General features: G+C 34.5%; 3 protein-coding genes across 7 annotated transcripts; all 3 read left to right on the plus strand.

Annotated features, from left to right (window-relative positions):
- The first annotated feature begins 240 nt into the window (after positions 1-240).
- On the plus strand, positions 241-3,141 carry LOC108196940 (transcription factor bHLH130-like). Of its 3 annotated transcripts, XM_064081616.1 has the most exons (7): positions 241-1,441; positions 1,697-2,052; positions 2,130-2,303; positions 2,449-2,514; positions 2,603-2,671; positions 2,763-2,848; positions 2,903-3,141. In XM_064081616.1, exons 1-6 carry the CDS (start codon positions 934-936, stop codon positions 2,814-2,816), a joined length of 1,227 nt encoding a protein of 408 aa, XP_063937686.1. In that variant the 5' UTR covers positions 241-933; the 3' UTR covers positions 2,817-2,848; positions 2,903-3,141. The 3 variants fall into 3 exon arrangements, with proteins under 3 accessions (XP_063937686.1, XP_017219935.1, XP_017219936.1); XM_017364446.2 differs by having other exon boundaries at positions 2,763-3,141; XM_017364447.2 differs by having other exon boundaries at positions 1,829-2,052; positions 2,763-3,141.
- A 1,100-nt stretch (positions 3,142-4,241) lies between these two features.
- Positions 4,242-9,201, plus strand: LOC108193937 (uncharacterized). 2 transcript variants are annotated; one of them, XM_017360796.2, is made up of 7 exons: positions 4,242-4,686; positions 5,145-5,354; positions 5,457-5,591; positions 6,411-6,527; positions 6,616-6,702; positions 8,023-8,435; positions 8,977-9,201. In XM_017360796.2, exons 1-6 carry the CDS (start codon positions 4,372-4,374, stop codon positions 8,422-8,424), a joined length of 1,266 nt encoding a protein of 421 aa, XP_017216285.1. In that variant the 5' UTR covers positions 4,242-4,371; the 3' UTR covers positions 8,425-8,435; positions 8,977-9,201. The 2 variants fall into 2 exon arrangements, with proteins under 2 accessions (XP_017216285.1, XP_017216282.1); XM_017360793.2 differs by having other exon boundaries at positions 4,245-4,686; positions 8,907-9,201.
- On the plus strand, positions 8,981-15,792 carry LOC108193935 (uncharacterized). 2 transcript variants are annotated; one of them, XM_017360790.2, is made up of 5 exons: positions 8,981-9,091; positions 10,129-10,730; positions 14,458-14,741; positions 14,852-15,079; positions 15,232-15,792. In XM_017360790.2, the coding sequence occupies exons 2-5, from the start codon at positions 10,262-10,264 to the stop codon at positions 15,667-15,669; spliced, it is 1,419 nt and encodes a 472-aa protein (XP_017216279.1). In that variant the 5' UTR covers positions 8,981-9,091; positions 10,129-10,261; the 3' UTR covers positions 15,670-15,792. The 2 variants fall into 2 exon arrangements, with proteins under 2 accessions (XP_017216279.1, XP_017216281.1); XM_017360792.2 differs by lacking the exons at positions 8,981-9,091; positions 10,129-10,730 and adding an exon at positions 14,061-14,265.
- Positions 15,793-17,078: the final 1,286 nt, after the last annotated feature.

The raw sequence follows: 17,078 nt of genomic DNA on the forward strand, positions 1-17,078 counted from the left end.
AACAGTACGAAATAAATGATTCCAAATTATAAACTCAGAAGTCGGCTTTTAAGTCGTGGGCAAACACCACCTTAGTCTTTACAGCACAATAATTCAAGCACTGCAGAGATATGTTAATACAGCAAAACATATATGCTTTTCACCGAATCATAAAATTATTAATTTATTTATGTGAAAAAAGATCTGAAACAAAAATTCATATTTCGATTGGAAAGGTACAGGCTATAAATGCGGTGCTCACTAATAATCACAAATTTTCTTCTCTCTTGTTCAACTTTTTCTCCCTGGAACCCATTTCCTCCACTCTTTCTTTCTCCCCCAATCTCTCTCCCTGCACAAAAAGAGAGAGAATAATTTTCTGCAGAGAGATACTGCTTCATCCATATATCATGTGTATTTTTAGTAAGTGCAAGATTATCAACTCTTTTGCTCACTCTTACAGTACTCTAGTGATATCAACTGTGTGTATATCCTCTGTATTTAGTGCTCATATATTTTAATCTTATCTTCTTTGCTCCACTTATCTCTCAGCTTCTGCTTTAAATCTCTCTCCCCCCCTCTCTGTCTCGCGTATATATTGAGAAATATAGACTTATGTACACTTTTAGTTGCTGCCAAGAAGCTGGGCTGTTAATCAATGTGCATATCTGATCAAGAAACAAGTAAAGTTTGCATCTTTCTTAATTTTTGGATTGGTTGATGGCAGTTTTGTTGATTGTGCAAGAATTGTGTCTATTTCTGTACCTATATTTGTAGTTGGTTTATATATAAAAGTGGGATCTATTAAGAGATTTTTGAATTATTGAGCTCAGGGTTGCTTTGGGTTCAATGAAACCCTAGAAATGATTTTTGGGATTGGGTATTTTACGAGTTTGCACATCGAGCTTGTTTGGTAATTTTGGTTTGCTATTAGTTTAGTATTTATTTGGATTGATGGAAAAACAACAGCAGCAGCATCAGATGAACTCGGGGGGCTTGACTCGATATCAATCTGCACCGAGTTCATATTTTGCGAATTTGATTAATAGTAATGGGTATCCAGGGGAAGATGATTGTGATCAGTTCTTGAACACTAAAGCTTTAAGTCCTGAAACTGATGGGTTCTTTTCGAGATTTATGTCGAGTTGTGGTGATGAGGAATCAAATGCCCCAGCTGTCTTAGCAAGTGAGGGAAATCAATCCCAGTTTGTAGCCCCAATGAAGCATGAACCTGATATATTTGATCAGCAGGAGCAGATGGTGTATCATAGCCAGACACAATCGGATCATAAGACAGTTGGGATGAGCTCAGCTATGGAGAACCCCTATAATGTTGCCAATTCGGCGGGGATGGATCGTGTTTCTCAGGTGAAGATGGGTGTAATTGGTGAAAGTAATTCAAATCTCATTCGTCATAGCAGTTCACCTGCTGGATTATTTGCCAACATAAATGTCAATAAAGGTAAATTTTGAACGTCTTTCTAATAATTATTAGCTGTAGCTTATGCAGAACATGCAGCATATATCAGTATTAAATATTATTATTTATTACTAGAAGTATCAGAACATAGGCTAGCTACATCCAATTGTTGGAGTCCACATCCTATTTGAGGAATCATGAAAAATATATTGTAGCTACTCTGACTTCTTGACTAATTACTGGTTTAGCAAAGACGTGCTCAAGTCTTCCCTTACAATTATGTTTAACAATTAACAGATGGCTATGCTGTAATGGGTGGTGTGGGCGGTTTTGGGGCTGGCAGTGGTCGTAATGCAGAAGTATCATTTTCCTCTGCAAGCAGATTTAAAAATCAAATTGATCACCCACAGGGGGTACCTTCTACTTCAGGTATGATGCCTCATGGATCAGAAATTGGAGGGAGAACCATGGGAATGGGTAGCACTGAAACTAGAAGTTTTGGCCAAAGTCGTAGAAATGATGGTGGCAACATGACTGGTGGTTTCCCAAGTACATCCTGGGATGACTCGGCACTCTTATCTGACAGTTACTTGAAAGATTTTGCAGAAGATGATAAAAAGACATTTACAAATTTAAACTCGTCCCAGAATCAGGTAGGGAATTATCTTAATAGTCTGTTGTATTTTCATGTTTACTGCATGCTTCAATCATGTATTGTCTTGCTGATCAGAGTGGTGAGGGTGGGACCCGAACTCCCCCAACATTGGCTCATCACTTGAGTTTGCCAACAAGTTCAGCGGAATTGTCAGCCATGGATAGGTTACTGAACTTTCAGGATTCTGTACCTCTAAAGATTAGAGCCAAGAGGGGTTGTGCCACTCATCCTCGAAGCATAGCTGAAAGGGTAATTATCTGAGTCTCAAATCTCTAAAACCTTGATGGTTGATTGGAATTAATCTGCACCTGTTTTAACATTTGCAACAAAGAAGCTTACTTCTTCTAATGGGGTTGCTACTGGTAATTCCTCTAACTCAGTGAACTATCCTCAGGTTAGAAGGACCAAGATTAGTGAGAGAATGAGGAAGCTACAGGAACTTGTCCCAAATATGGACAAGGTATGGTAACAGTTGCAGCCCAGTGTTATATAGTAGCAGTAGCTTTTATAAACCAAGACATTTACTTGTGGTTGTCTTAACCTTGCAGCAAACAAATACAGCAGACATGTTGGATCTGGCTGTTGATCACATTAAAGACCTTCAGAAGCAAGTCAAGGTATATACTGAACTTTTAGCCTTAAAGTATCATCAAAATACATGTATCACATCATTTTAATTTATATCTTTTCCTTGTGTGAACTTTTCAGACCCTTTCAGAAATTCGTTCCAAGTGTACCTGCTCAAACAATAAGAAGTTATAAGGCTTAGGTGTAAAGCTTTTGTAAATTGCTTTTTTTTTTTCTAAATTCTTCATATTAATGTTTAGGGGGGAATTTCACCCCATTGGTGTTAGTGGAACCTAATAGTTCTCCATGACAAGAATGTATTTAGTTATCTTCAGGATCAGAAAATTTGTATCATGTTGCAACAGATAGGTAAGGTCGCGAATTCTTGTTAGCGGTTTAGTTATGTTTTCTTTTGAAATGTGCACTAAAGAACACCGCACTACACACTCCACACCACACAACTCGCAAATGTAAATTATGTAAAACGTTTTCCCTGACGTGGAAGTTTAAGTTGGTGGAAGTCTCAGAGTTTATTCTGTTTTTCTCTTTCTTTCTCGTTTAAGGGTGATGCAGCATGCTAGTATTAATGCATTGTAAATTGTAATTTGTGGTAAAATAGAAGTATAGAACAGACCAGCAAGTGCCTATTCGGTTGAATTACGCTGGATTGGAGTTGGATGTCGGTGGCAGCATGAAAGTGATTAAGCATATGTTTGTGGAAAGCCTTTAAATATATCAGCATGTGTATGCTTATATAACTGCTAAAGGGCTTGTTCCATGCTTATATTGTTTGAAGTTAATGTCTTAATGGAGCATATACCAACTGATGAACTTTCCTTGAACTGTATGGATAATTTGCATTTCAGTTCTCCATATATATGACTCTTAAAAAGCGAAAGCTTGATATTGAAGGCATGTATCTTTTGAGGCATAGAATAAGAAAAGGTGGTTAAATGTTGGATTAGTTGTATTATGTACTTTAACCCTGTTTACAAATGGGTTAGTTCTCAGTTTCATCATCTGCTCGGTCGTTACTTTCAGTTATCTTAGAGGAATTCCAATTGTTTTATGAAAACAAATAGAGTAATTGTTATAATTTAGCATCAAGAAGTGATTTATGATACTAAATTAGAAACACGTCTCCGATACTCTAAAAAAGTTTGATACTATATCTTGTTTAATTATTCAATATATTTTTCAAAGTACATCATTCTCTTGACTATAAATTCAATTTCATAAGCCAACTTTGCAAGAAGGATCTTATTATTTCACAAAATAGTTGCACATCAGGCTTTTTCATCATGTAACATATTTAAAAATATTTATTAACCATTACAAGTATGGTTATAAAAATTGGAAATCGGGATTAATAGACGGAGGTGTTGTTTACGGATTAATCGGATACTCGGAATAATCGAAATGATTAATTTAACTAAAGATCGGATATATTATAATATTATAATAATATTAAATATATTAGTTTAACTTATTACATAAAATATTATTTAAGAAGAATTTATAATGTAGTCTGATTTTAAAAATCGAATAGGAAGATATCTTGCGAAATTAATCGAGAATTAATAGACTAAATCGGGGATTTTAGAACCATGATTGAAAATGACACACGTCACTGGAAAAAAGCTGAAATTTTGAATTGGAATATAAATAAAGAAATATAGGTTTCCGTTCACGGAGGTTTTGTTTTTGTATTCATTTCAAACAAACCGGATCAGAAACACAATTTCTACTTATGAGCTCCGACGACCGTGAAAGCCGCTCCGGCTCAGCGCCGTTTCCGCCGCCGGCTTCAGTCTCCATGACGTCCCCATTGGGCTCCAGTCGGCGCCGTCTTTCAAGTAGTTTCATCCCCTCCACTGAGCCAGTTCGAGCCGAGCGGCAGCTCACTTGGGTTTCAACTCGGCTCGGAGAATCCAGGTCGGCTAAACACATAGATAATGGCGTGGCTTGGGAGCTGTTTGGCCCCATTGTTCTTGTACACGCTGCTTCCGTTAGTTTGGAGAAAGATAAGCTCATTTCTGAACTTCAAGAATCTGTTCAACTCAGGGTCTGTTTTTTTGTTTTTTTAAATCACTTTCATTATATATATTTATATGAATGAAAACAATTATTCGGCAAATCTTCTATAAGAATTGTGTTGAAATTCACGACATTGTGCTGTGTTTTATTGTTACACATTTCAAATGTGCTATGCAGAATTATGTTTTTTTACCCTCGATTTAAGCTTTCTAAATTACTAGTCTGAATTGATACTCTCTCCGTCCCCTTGGATAGTATACATTGGGTTACGGGGACACGGCACACAATTTAATGTTACTTATTTTTAAGATCTTCTTTTTTTGGTTAAATTTTTATTCAGGAAAAAAATTTCTTAAAAATAAGTTATCTAAAACTATTTGAAATGCGTGTCGAGCAGTAAAAAAAATGTATAGAATTAAATGGGACAGAGAGAGTAACAGTGCGTAGAAGTTGCTAGATTCATGAGTTTTGTTAAACAATTTGCAGGATCTGGTGCTCTCAGCCATGCAAGAGGAGCTGGACAATCTTTGTGATCAGGTGGCTTATTTTAAAGATCAACCAGACACATTGTGGGGCATATCATCCGCCATGAATGCGGATGAACCATATGATGATTCTCTCTGCGGGAATATCAGAACTGCTGGTTGTGGGTGTCGGTCTTGTATTTTTCATCACTTGTCATCAAATGATTTGATGGTTAGGAGCTATGTTCAAATTTTCATTTTGTGATTCTAATCAATATTTCTAATGGGACATTTTGCAAATTATGAATGTAGAAGCTTACGTATTCTGATTCAGGGTAATACTGTCATGGAAGAATCCAACTCTGAGGACACATATAAGTGTCAGCTGCCTCCTATGACATCAGAGGAACGCCGTATGTCTAATATATCTGATTGGGCTCCTAGTGTCGTTTCCTCTGTTGATATTCAGGTAGTAAATATAGTTCATAGTTGCAACTGAGGGAAACATCATGTTTATTTTGTAGGCTTGTTTATAATTAATTAAGTTTTTTAAACTTAATTTTTATTAGTAGAATCATTCCGTGTCTACCTTTTCCATAGTTATCTCCTAACAAAGGAAACTCTATGTTTATTTGGGAGTCGTAAATCTTCATGCCCATGCCCATGCCCATTTTCTATGACCGGGAAGTTATAGTTTCATGCTCGTTAGCTGACAAAATTATTTGTTCATTTAATACTATCTTCTGGACGCATGCACTAACACTAAACTGTTCTGAATAATTAATGGAGGCTGATATATTTTGAATAGAGCTAACTACTGTTTCTAGTAATCACCAGCCTGACCAATTACTCGAAATTTGAAGTCTAAGCATATTGTTGTGTTTTTAGTGGGTCCAGGTTAGAGATAATTCTGATATATGATTAATTGAAACATGAACATATAATTGAGGGATAAACAGATCATTCAGTTATTTTCTGTTCTTTGGACAAAGTCTTCTCCTTTCAGTAGCAATGCAGCATGAACCCAACTTAAATTCTAGCTTTCATAATGTTAGTGTCATAGACTCCTCTTGATTTGACACTTCGGAGCTGCCTTTTACTTTGTAGCATGAAGCAATTTCTGAATCTAGTTGAAGTCATTTTGAGAATCAAGTAATTTGATATCAATGCTTGCTGAAGCTTCCACTTACTGTTGTAGTACTAAACTAATTTGAAAGAAAAGTAACACATGTACATACTACATCATTACCAAGTTCTTCTGTAACCACAAAAGCTTATATGTGAACAGCTACAGTTAGACAGTGAGCAAGATATATACAATCTACGGATGGAATGTGAAGAAAAGGATACCACCATAAAGGAGCTGTCCGAAAATCTCCACTCATCCGAAGCTATTAGTTCCAAGGTATCACTCATTAAACGATTTTCGATCTTCTAGAAAGGAATATTTACTAATTAATTCAATCGACCTTTCTATTGTATATTTTATGAAGAGAATCGCAGAATTGGAAGGCATCATTCGTACGAAAAAAAGTGCAATTACAAAGCTTAAGAAAGACATGGCGGTTCTTGAACAGAAGGTATTATTATGCTTTATAACAAACTGTAAAGACATCCAACATTTCGTACATCTATTTTGGATATGAATCATTTACATTTTTCTCTCTGAATGTTGAGTCCTCAAAGTCCAAGCATTTTATCGTGGCTTTGGAAATAGCTAGGCAACTTGTCATCTTGCAATTAGGCATTATGTCCGGAGTGTACTAATGTATTTTGGGCATAATATGTTTGGGCTCAAAATTTAGCAATTTGGGTTTCTAGTATTTAAAGACTTGGATCATTTAAAATCATTATAATTAGGGAGAGAAGATTTTTTTGTCTTCATCAACTGTAAGAGGAGAAACGGAGGCAACTTAAATTCAGTTGTTTAGAGAGTATGGTGAGTTAGAGACTCGTGTTAAACTTCATATTACTAATAAACAGGATAGTTTCTTCAACGTGTGTGGTTTAATTCCGCCCTTAATCCTAGTTTATCTGTATCACCTTTGGTTTTCCCAGACCTTCAATAAAGAAATCAATGTGAAAATTCTCCGGAATGAACTTTATACCACTACAACACTAATTTGCCTTGAAACTTCACAACTTAGCTCAATCGCGTAGTAAAAGCTCCAAACTCACCTAAAAAGAGCTTTACTTGGAAAGAACTTCACATACTACAGTACTGCATTTTAGGCATGAATGTACAAAATTGCGATAACAAGCCAATAGGCAACAACAGAACACTAGTAAGTGGGGTTTTGAATAGAAGATGATCTGCAAACGACACCAGATGGTAATTTCTGATAAAATTTCATGTTATATGAACCTTGTCTATTACTCGTTTCTGAGTATGTGTCGATAACAACTACAATTTCTGATAAAATTTTCGAAGTGAATCAAATTTGGTAATTACTTCGAGTTAACAGAATCAAAGCAAAATCTTTCTACCCACAATAAACTCTTATACTGTAATGTATTCAGAACAGTTATTTAATTATAAAGTTGGAAGTGGTTTTCTAGAAACGTTATAGTTTGGTTTGCTAGCAATAGGTTTTTAAATAAGCAAATAATGCGTACACAATACATGATCATTCACAAAAACTTTTCTGAATAGAGCCAAATGAATCTGATGCTTATTGATTATTAAGATGCAGATCATTCACTCAACTTTAGCAATGAGTCTAGAATTAATGTTACATTTGTATCAGATCCAGAATTTATGGAACAATGTGCTATTAATGTGTGTATACATTTATATATGCCTGTCACGGTGTGCATTGTGAGCATTGTCACGAGGAAACTTTCATGTTATATGAACCTTGTCTATTACTCGTTGCTGAGGATGTGTCAATTGGAAACAGGTGTCCTATCTAACCCGGCTTCGTAGACCTTCTTCGTTGTCAAGCTCAAAAGCAGGTGTGAAGCAACTCCGGGGCATAAAAGATAACTTTTTATATGATGTGGATAGTGCAACTCGTGCATTATCTTCTGATTCAGATTGTCCCCCAAGGACCAGTTCTCAAGCACCTAATGCCAAAAGTGAGGAGATTATAGTTCAAAATTTTAAACACTCTTTAGTGGGAGATCAGAAAACAAGACATGCCAAAAGTTCAAACAATGTAGACAAATTGACCAATCAATACCAAACTTTTCTACAAGAAAGTCCTGTCGGAGAAAACTCGCCGAATGAGATATTTGATACAGAATCCTTGCCAAGATTGAGACTGCCGACCAGGTCCAAGGATGCTATCCTACAGAAGTGATGGGATGCTTAGTAAGTGCTGTACTCACAACTCAGCATATATGATAGAATAAATAGTTTAGTTCTCGCATTTTAATAATACACCTTTTCCTGTGCTAAATGGTATATTTTTTCCTTTTCCAGTATACAGCCTAGGTTTCTTTTTAAAACTGTAAAAGAGGTGTTTAAAGTTGCTTATATGAAGTCAATGAGTCCAAAGCATTCAGTATTTGCTAATATGTGCAGTTAAACAAGCAAATATGTTTGGATCACCTTGGTTAACTGTTCTTTCTGAAAGTAAAGCAATTCAGGACCTATTTTTTTACCATTATTTCACCAAGTAAAATAGCTTCATTACTTATATGTATCAACAAAGTACGTTTAACGATATTCTGCAGTGTCCTCTCTTCCTTCCCCATTGTGTGGTTACAAGTTTTGCTTTCTTGGTGTTCTGATTAGTGCTTTACTTGGTAAACTAATCCCATATAAATTTTTTTGTGCCAGTTTCAGATTATTCTGGGATCCATGTCAAGTGCCTACTCATTAACCAAAAAGATTGAATGCTTTGTGCCAGGTTATAGTTGCAGAATATGTTGTCCATAAAAGTTCTAATGTAGAAGCCCATATATGCTTATCAATATGAAGCTGCTGGAGTTCTTCTGAATTTGTTGCAAGTTGACTACGTTTAGGTACAAACTTTGTTTAGATTCATGTAACTTATGTTAAATTTGTAATCAATGTTCGTAAAAGGCTTACAGGGAACAAAGCAATAAATTGGATCTAACATGCTTTTCCTGAAGTTGTTAACCAAATCAAAAATTTTAATGTGGAAAACCTTTTGCTTAAGTGGAAAACTAGTCGGTCTGAGTAGAAATCTTAATAAATTGCTTGGAATACGTAATAGCTGCAGTGATCTGTCTGATTAATTATTTAAAAATGATATACGGCATCACTCTCAAATTGATCATCATTGAAGCACAACAGTTTGTTGTTCTATATACATAATTATGAGGGGCTTTATATAGTGTATTCTGTTGTGTGATGTAAAACAATATTCTAGTATACATCTAATAAGGGCATTACAGAGAACAACAGTTTGCCAGATGATGCGATCTATAACACCCCTTCAGTTTTTTATCGTCTCCTGGAAATCATAAACCGAATTTGAAATCTCAGTAGTAAGGACAAGTGTATCTAGATGCATTTTCCATTGGTAAGAAGTGCACATATGTGAAACCATTTTTGACGCAGAACTACAGATGCTCTATAGAAAGTCCATCTCGTACGAGCATTGTGCTTTGGTGCTCAAATGAGAATCCTAAGCCAAACTTTATGGTTACTGTCACATGAGGCACAACTTGTGAAATCCTGAGCTGAACTTTTCTCTAGATATAGCTTTTCAGCCAATTTTGTATCCTTATGTTGTGTTTGGTTGGGGAGAATGGAATATAAGAATGAATGAAATTTTTAAACATTTGCCCACAACATATTGCAAATTTCATTTCATTCCTTCCATATTCATTCACTCAACCAAACACAATATAAGAAGAATACAATATTACATATGTGAAGATCAAATTGTAATTTGAGTAGTATTTCTGGGTTCAAGGAGTTATAAACATTAACTATTTTATCAATTATTGATTTGTTAAAAAACTAGTGTTATTGTAAACTAGGGTTTATGTAACACGTGTAATAAACTTATTACGTGGTAAGTATGTTGCAGCATACGTTTGTCAGAGATCCGGACCTGTATATAAAGTAATGTCAATTGTCATTTGTCAACAACCATCTCCATATATTGCTCCAGTCATTCTCACAGTCAGTAACACGCAAACACACAAGACATACACCAGTAAATGATCATGGAGCGTTCCAATTCAACCGCGAGTAGTTCATCAAGAAGATCAAGTTTCAACTCCTCTAGTTTCTCCTCCTCTTTCTCTCTTACTCGCACTAGTAAATATGTATTATCAGTCGAATGTTTGAAAGGAAGCTCCAAATCCGAGGAGTGGACGGACCAGATGCTCCAAACAGGAGACATTGTCGAAGAATTTATCGTCGGAAACACAGTAGTCAAGTCTCCTTTTAAGAACGGAAGCTCTGGAGTGCAAAAAATCCTGCGAGATTATTACAAATCATCTGACACTTTTATTCGAGTCCGAGTACGTCGAGGCAGAGAGCATGAGTTGGCTGAGCTACAGGCGTGTATCGTGCCTAAAGAGACTGCAGGTGGAAAGAAGAAGTACATGGTGAGGTCTATTGATGATCCGAATTACGCTGTTGGATTTGTTGATCGAACGGAGGCTGAGTGCTTAGCTTTGCAAGGTGAACTTTGGTTTGGCTTAATTTGAAATTATATAATATTTCTGCTGTTAAATATTTATTAATGGTAAATATTATTATTTTAGCCAAATATACTAGTAAAGAAAGCACTTCAATGAATAAATTCATTTATCACAGTTAAAAAATATTCGGCCAACTGATATTTATCTTCACAAACAAACATCATATCATACTGTAATTTTGTCTATTTTGACAATTGACAATATTTATAAATAAATATATATGTAACATATTTACTATATATATAATGTATATTTAAATAATTGGGCCATTTTTATAAAATTTGTGATAAGAGGAATTATTATTGTGGGTCATTCTTGAGAAGGTTTGTTTAGACTTTAGCCTAACTTATAAGTGGAGTATAAGTTAGAATCAAGATAAGATTTATAAGTGATTAAAATGTTTGAGAAATAAGTAGAAGTCCTGAAACAAAAGTTAGCATTCTTAACTTTTTATAAGTGCTTCTTGACTTTTTATACAAACACTACGAATAAATGCTTCTAACTTATAAGCCGAGAAGTCCGATTTAAAATGGGTTGCCAAACACCCGCTTAATCTTAATCTTAAGATTCTTATGGAATTCTAATATTGACACCGTAATTGCATGTGATATTTCACATTTGTAAGTACTCCATCAAATATCAAGTCATTGTCAATTTGTCATGATTACTGTCATCATTTCATCATGGCAGCCTTGCAGGTGACTTTGACGAGTTCTATCTTTTACTATTGAGTTTCCTGGTAGATGGCTTGTTATTTCTTAGCAAGAGCTATTTAGATCATGTTAAATGGTTAAATTTGATTAAATGATTACGCCATCGAATGTCAGTGATGATATAATCCTCCCATTGACTTTTAGATATAATATTTTTTCGAATAGTTAAACAGATCATTAAATTGCATAATAATATACTCCCTCCATTCCTAAATACTTTTCCTGTTTGCCTTTGACACGTTTGCCAACACACACTTTTGATCATTAATATCTTTAATTTCGTATTAGTGTTAAATATAAAAACTTCACAGTATTAAAGTACTCGTAAATACAAATCCAACAAGATCACTCATGACTATATTTAGTCTTACAGATTAGACGTAAATAAGTAATTTGTCTCATGTCATGAACAGTGCCGACATATTAAAGGGGAAAAGAAAAAAGACACAGAGGGAGTACTGTAGTATTTAAACTTTTAGATATAATATTATTATATTTAAACTCAAAATCATGTAGTGATTAGAAGTTAAACTTAATAAATTCAAATAATTTTTTTTAACTTTTTAATATAATTTTAGTCAATATTATAATAAAATTAATATTTTAATATTTCAAAATTAACAGGTCAACATCAGACCGCTTATTTCGTTCACTAACTGCTTATTTTGATAATCCGTTTAATTTTTAAAAAAACTTAGTTAATATTTAGTATAAAATTAAAATAAAATAAATATTTATATATATAGACGACTGCCTGATGTGTTTTCTAAACTTTTCAGAACAAATGACAGGGGCTTCCAACTGGGGTCATTTGTTAAATCTGAACAGTCATTTCTGGATCTCTGAGACTTCTGGATGATCTGTTAATCTTTATTTCTGGATGAGAAAGGTTGTTTGTTAATATTTTTTATAATTTAGCTGAATGATGAATAATATTTAATTAATATATTCTACTAAATGATACTAACTCTGATCTTATTTATAAGTCCTTTAATTTAAATATAATTTTAGGTGTGTTGATCATATAGTAAATATTTATATATATATTTTTAAAAATAAAAAAATAATATATATATTTTGTTTAAAAAATTAAAAAAAATTAATTTTAAATATTTGGTCAAATCTCTTAAAAATTCTTGTAAAAAGTCAGACGATAGATCAAAGGAGCATGTAATATAGCATATATAAATTTTTGATCAGGAAGCAGATGAATATATTACTAACGGAGGGAGCCATGCTGAGAGGTGGATCGTTTTATTAGACACTCCGGTGGATTAGGCCTGTAAATGGATCGGATATCCGATCCGACCCGACCCGATCCGTGGTTAAATAAATGGATATGGATCCTTATTAAAAAAATCCGATCTGCTAATAATCCGGTCCGATAAAGAATGGATATGGATATGATCAAATCCGATCTGATTCATACTTAACTATATTATATATTATATATTATATTGTATTATAATATAATATAATATATTATTATTAATATATCACATACAAAATAAAAATTTCTAAAGATACAAGACAAAACCTTAAATCATATTTTCTTATAATCGATCAGCCGCTCCTAATTCTTCCGATTAATCTAATAATCACTCTTTTTTTTTTATGTAGAGTGAGTATAAACACAGGAGCTAACTCTTCCACTTAAAACCTCCTCAATCACATGGTTCCGTATTTAAGACATATTTATCGATTTTAATCCTTATCAATAGAGGAGCAAATCATAATTTACTTCCTCCAAAAGTATTAAGCAACTTATTTATTATTTTTCTATTTATTTGATTAATTATGTGTTGAAGTTTTTATAGGAACAACCAACAAAGTTTTTATTAAATACTGCTTTATTAGTTTTTTTTACCTATTACGCTAAAGTTTATGTATTAATATAGCTAGAAAATATCACCTTTTTTTTGTATGAAAGTTAAAACATTGTTCACGGTGAAAAAATATATTTCATAATTTTTAGTGGATCGGGGCTCCGATCCGATTATCCATGATCCGAGTGGACCGTATATGGATTGACTTGTAAAATATCCGACTCCTGATCCGATCCGATCCGAATCCGATAAATTTAAATGGATTAGGATATGGATTTAGCTAGATCCGATCCAAATCCGATCCGTTTACAGCCTACGCTAGATGACTGAGGAGAGAAAATGAGGTCGTGTGGTTCAGAAGTTTTTTTTTGTCGTCCAGTCTGTTTAAAGTTTATCAAACGATCTTAATCAAAGAAATTCTGAACGAGTCATATAATTCCTCTCGTTAAGGTGTTATTAAATGAGCCCTAAACCTCCCGAATAAACGAAAAAGGCACAATGTTGGTACTAAAATAATTTATATATACTGCTCCTTGCGGAATGAAATATATTCCTGCCAATTTGTAAGGTGGTGGGCTCGGTTTAGAATTTTCCCAAGCTTTTCAACAGTGGGTGGGTGTCAAAATCAGATTCTTCCTGCCTCCACAGCCTACACAGACCGTCCTTTCCGTCTTGACAATATTTCATTCATATGCTTCATTTTTTGTGGAATGTGGTAGTTGTATTAGCATCATTAGTTGAAAACGTGCTTTTACTGAAATCAAGTCCTGGACAACATTTGAAAAAAAAACACTATATAGTTCTAACAGACTTGAATGTTTAATAGTATATAGTATGTTATTACTACTGCAGCTCTGGAACAGGATTTTTTTTTAGTCTTGGTTGATCGATTTGAGGAAACTCAGGCCTTGTTAGTTTTTCCATCTTGGAGTTTTGGAACTAGCTAGTGCTGCTTTCTTGATATCAGAAATGGAATGTATGTCTAGATCTAATAAAATACATGGACTCTCTCAGAATAACATGTTATTCTACTTTATACTAGCTAGCATGCATCTCCTTTCAAGAATTTACTCTATAACTGTATTCGTAATTGTGCTGATTCGGTGCAGAGTAGTTTCAAGGACTTCTGAACTATTTCTAAATTGATTTTCTTAAAATGGTTATGCAGCTTCAAGGAACTCAAGAATGGTGAATGCTTTAGCGATGACTCCGCTTCAAGAAGGACATGTCTCCTATCCATGGGAGAAGAGAATGCAGGAGATGCTTTCAGTTCCAAATTCAAGTTTTTTCCTCTCTGTGCTTTTCCTCCCAAAATCTTCAGATGCCAATCCTTCGCGCTACAATGATCTGGATGACACTCTGGCTAGAGCAAATACGTGGCTTTCTGCCTCTCAGGCATCAGGTGTCCCTGTTGTATTCATGAACATCCAAACTGAATCTTTACTTACCAAGGTAAACCACTATAAAACCAGTTTTTCTTGTTTTAAGACTTGATGTTCATTATTTAGCCATGAATGTGGCACTATAAGTAGACAAGTTTTTATGCGTTTTGGGAAACACAGATCTCTGGAGACACGGCTTCTTCTACTGTAAACGCTGGTTCACTTTCTGATTTGTCAAATCTTGCTAATGCAAGTTTATATGGCTTTGAGGATTACCATGGAGTGGACATTGGTGTAGTCCGAGCAGTTCGTTTATGGTATTCTCCATCTGAAGGGGAAATACCATTTGAAATCATGATCGAGGAGAGTGACACAAAACTCGGCTTTGCAATTAGTCGCACAGAAGAGGTCAGTGCCGAATCTTTCCATTAATCGTACAGATAATAAATGCATTTTAAATCCAATTACAAGTGATAATTAATCACAGTCTACTGGAAAACATTTAGCTGAACCTAACATTTCTAAAACTTCCCCTTATTATCTGGTTTTCCAATTCACAGGGATTCATCTACATTTCTTCTGTATCAGAAGATGTAGATAACGCACCTTCAACACGATCAGGCCTCAGTAATATGTATAGAGAAGCAAGCCAAGCGAACAAACTATTAGCAATTTCAAGAATAAATAATCAAAAAGTGCTGCCTTGGATAGTGTCTGCAACAGGCGCTATCAGATGCTTTGACACTGTTTCTCTTAGTCAGAAATTCTCATTGCATCGACATGCAAAAGTGCCTATACTCATTCACCTCTTCTTGTGGGATCGAACAAGTACTTCCCTGACCGAAGTCAGGACCACAGGTCCAGTACTGGTGACTGAAGATTCAAATGAGAGCACAGACGACAGCACTGAAGGATCAGATGGCGTACTAAACAGAGAGACTTCTGCAGGATCCTCTTTCCGATTCCATAATTTTACAGTTCCATATAACTGGGTTTGATTTTTCTCATCATTTTACTAGATTTGTTGACATCTGTTATGGCTAGAAATTACTTTAAATATATACATGTACGTTAAAAAATATTGAGCAGAATTCTTTTTATTAAGATCTGATTTGCATGCATTGCAAAGCCCTATATATAGCCTATTTAAACAATAATTTTCTCTGCTCTCGACTCGTCAATATAAAAATGTTTAAATCTGATATAAGTATAAAGATAACAGCAGGAAAATCATTGAAAGAGCCAAGAAGAATGAGCATAATATGACAATGTTTGAAGGTTCTGCAATCTGCATAAAGGACATCTTGCATTATCTAACAAAACACCTTCATGAAACAAATTCAGAGCAACCAAAATTGCATCATGTAAAAAAGCCAGATGCTTTAATCTTGTTAGGCACTTAATCTACCAAACAAAATCCCTGTTTTAAAAGACTGCATATGGCCATGGGAATGCTAAGAATTTCTCTCCTATCTTCACCCCGAAGTAAAGCTTCTATTGTATCAACATTCCAAATACCAGTAGACAGATTTATTAGTTTGGAAACTTAGATATTACCTCCAATAATAAGTTCTTGAATTTAACATTTCAAATTTGAAGCAGATTATTAATAATATGAAAGGACAGGCTTACGCAACTTTAAAAATGTCTATAACAATTAGTAATACCAGAACATATATATATACATATAGATGAATATCAATATAAAAAGAATAACGACGACAAATAAAGATTAAATCAATTGAAAGATGTAATTCAAATAGACAGAACATCGTAGATCGACTTCATCGATGTCGAGCCTATGGCTCGACGATAAGGAAGCTCCGCATACCCTTGTTTCAAATGAAAATGATGAACCACATTAACCAAAGAATCATCCACCTGAGTCTAATAAAATAATAGACTTGTGACGATTCTCCATGGTTTTCCTACAATTGTAACCTTGTAATACGTCTTTAAGACGGATGAGACTTCTGACCAGAAGGCCCGAATTCACTTCTATTCACATTATTTTCTGGACATGTGATTCATAAATGAACTATGCTTTTTTTAAGTAAAAGCAATTTATTAGAAACAAAGAGTCCCAAGCTTTGGTTGGAGAAGACCAGACACCTGCTTTGGCTTCGACTCAACCAAGATTGCGAACGGAAAAGAGTGAGATTAGATGAAATCTTTCAGTTCGGGAGTTCTTAAATCAACGTGGATAAAAAAAACTACACATATATACAATTAAAACAAACCGAGTCAAATTATATATAGTTCAGAATGAGACCTATTCGAAAAATCATGTTTACAACTTTGTGAAGAGAGACTGGAGTGTGGAGAGAGTCAACCAAAGTCTGTACCTCCTAAACTTCGAGTGTACTTTAACATGAGCTGTCTATGTCTTTTGTTATTCTATATTCCC

This window comes from Daucus carota, chromosome 7 (assembly GCF_001625215.2).
Source record: "Daucus carota subsp. sativus chromosome 7, DH1 v3.0, whole genome shotgun sequence".
Classification (NCBI taxonomy): Eukaryota; Viridiplantae; Streptophyta; class Magnoliopsida; order Apiales; family Apiaceae; genus Daucus; species Daucus carota.

Bases quoted from the DNA above. Each gene is read 5' to 3' on its own strand.
- LOC108193937 (XM_017360796.2), top strand. From the start codon at position 4,372: ATGAGCTCCGACGACCGTGAAAGCCGCTCCGGCTCAGCGCCGTTTCCG. The intron at 4,687-5,144 runs GTCTGTTTTTTT...AACAATTTGCAG, and splicing joins AAGAATCTGTTCAACTCAGG to GATCTGGTGCTCTCAGCCAT. The intron at 5,592-6,410 runs GTAGTAAATATA...ATATGTGAACAG, and splicing joins TTTCCTCTGTTGATATTCAG to CTACAGTTAGACAGTGAGCA.
- LOC108196940 (XM_017364446.2), top strand. From the start codon at position 934: ATGGAAAAACAACAGCAGCAGCATCAGATGAACTCGGGGGGCTTGACT. The intron at 2,053-2,129 runs GTAGGGAATTAT...CTTGCTGATCAG, and splicing joins TAAACTCGTCCCAGAATCAG to AGTGGTGAGGGTGGGACCCG. The intron at 2,515-2,602 runs GTATGGTAACAG...TTAACCTTGCAG, and splicing joins TTGTCCCAAATATGGACAAG to CAAACAAATACAGCAGACAT.
- LOC108193935 (XM_017360790.2), top strand. From the start codon at position 10,262: ATGATCATGGAGCGTTCCAATTCAACCGCGAGTAGTTCATCAAGAAGA. The intron at 10,731-14,457 runs GTGAACTTTGGT...ATGGTTATGCAG, and splicing joins TGAGTGCTTAGCTTTGCAAG to CTTCAAGGAACTCAAGAATG. The intron at 15,080-15,231 runs GTCAGTGCCGAA...TCCAATTCACAG, and splicing joins CAATTAGTCGCACAGAAGAG to GGATTCATCTACATTTCTTC.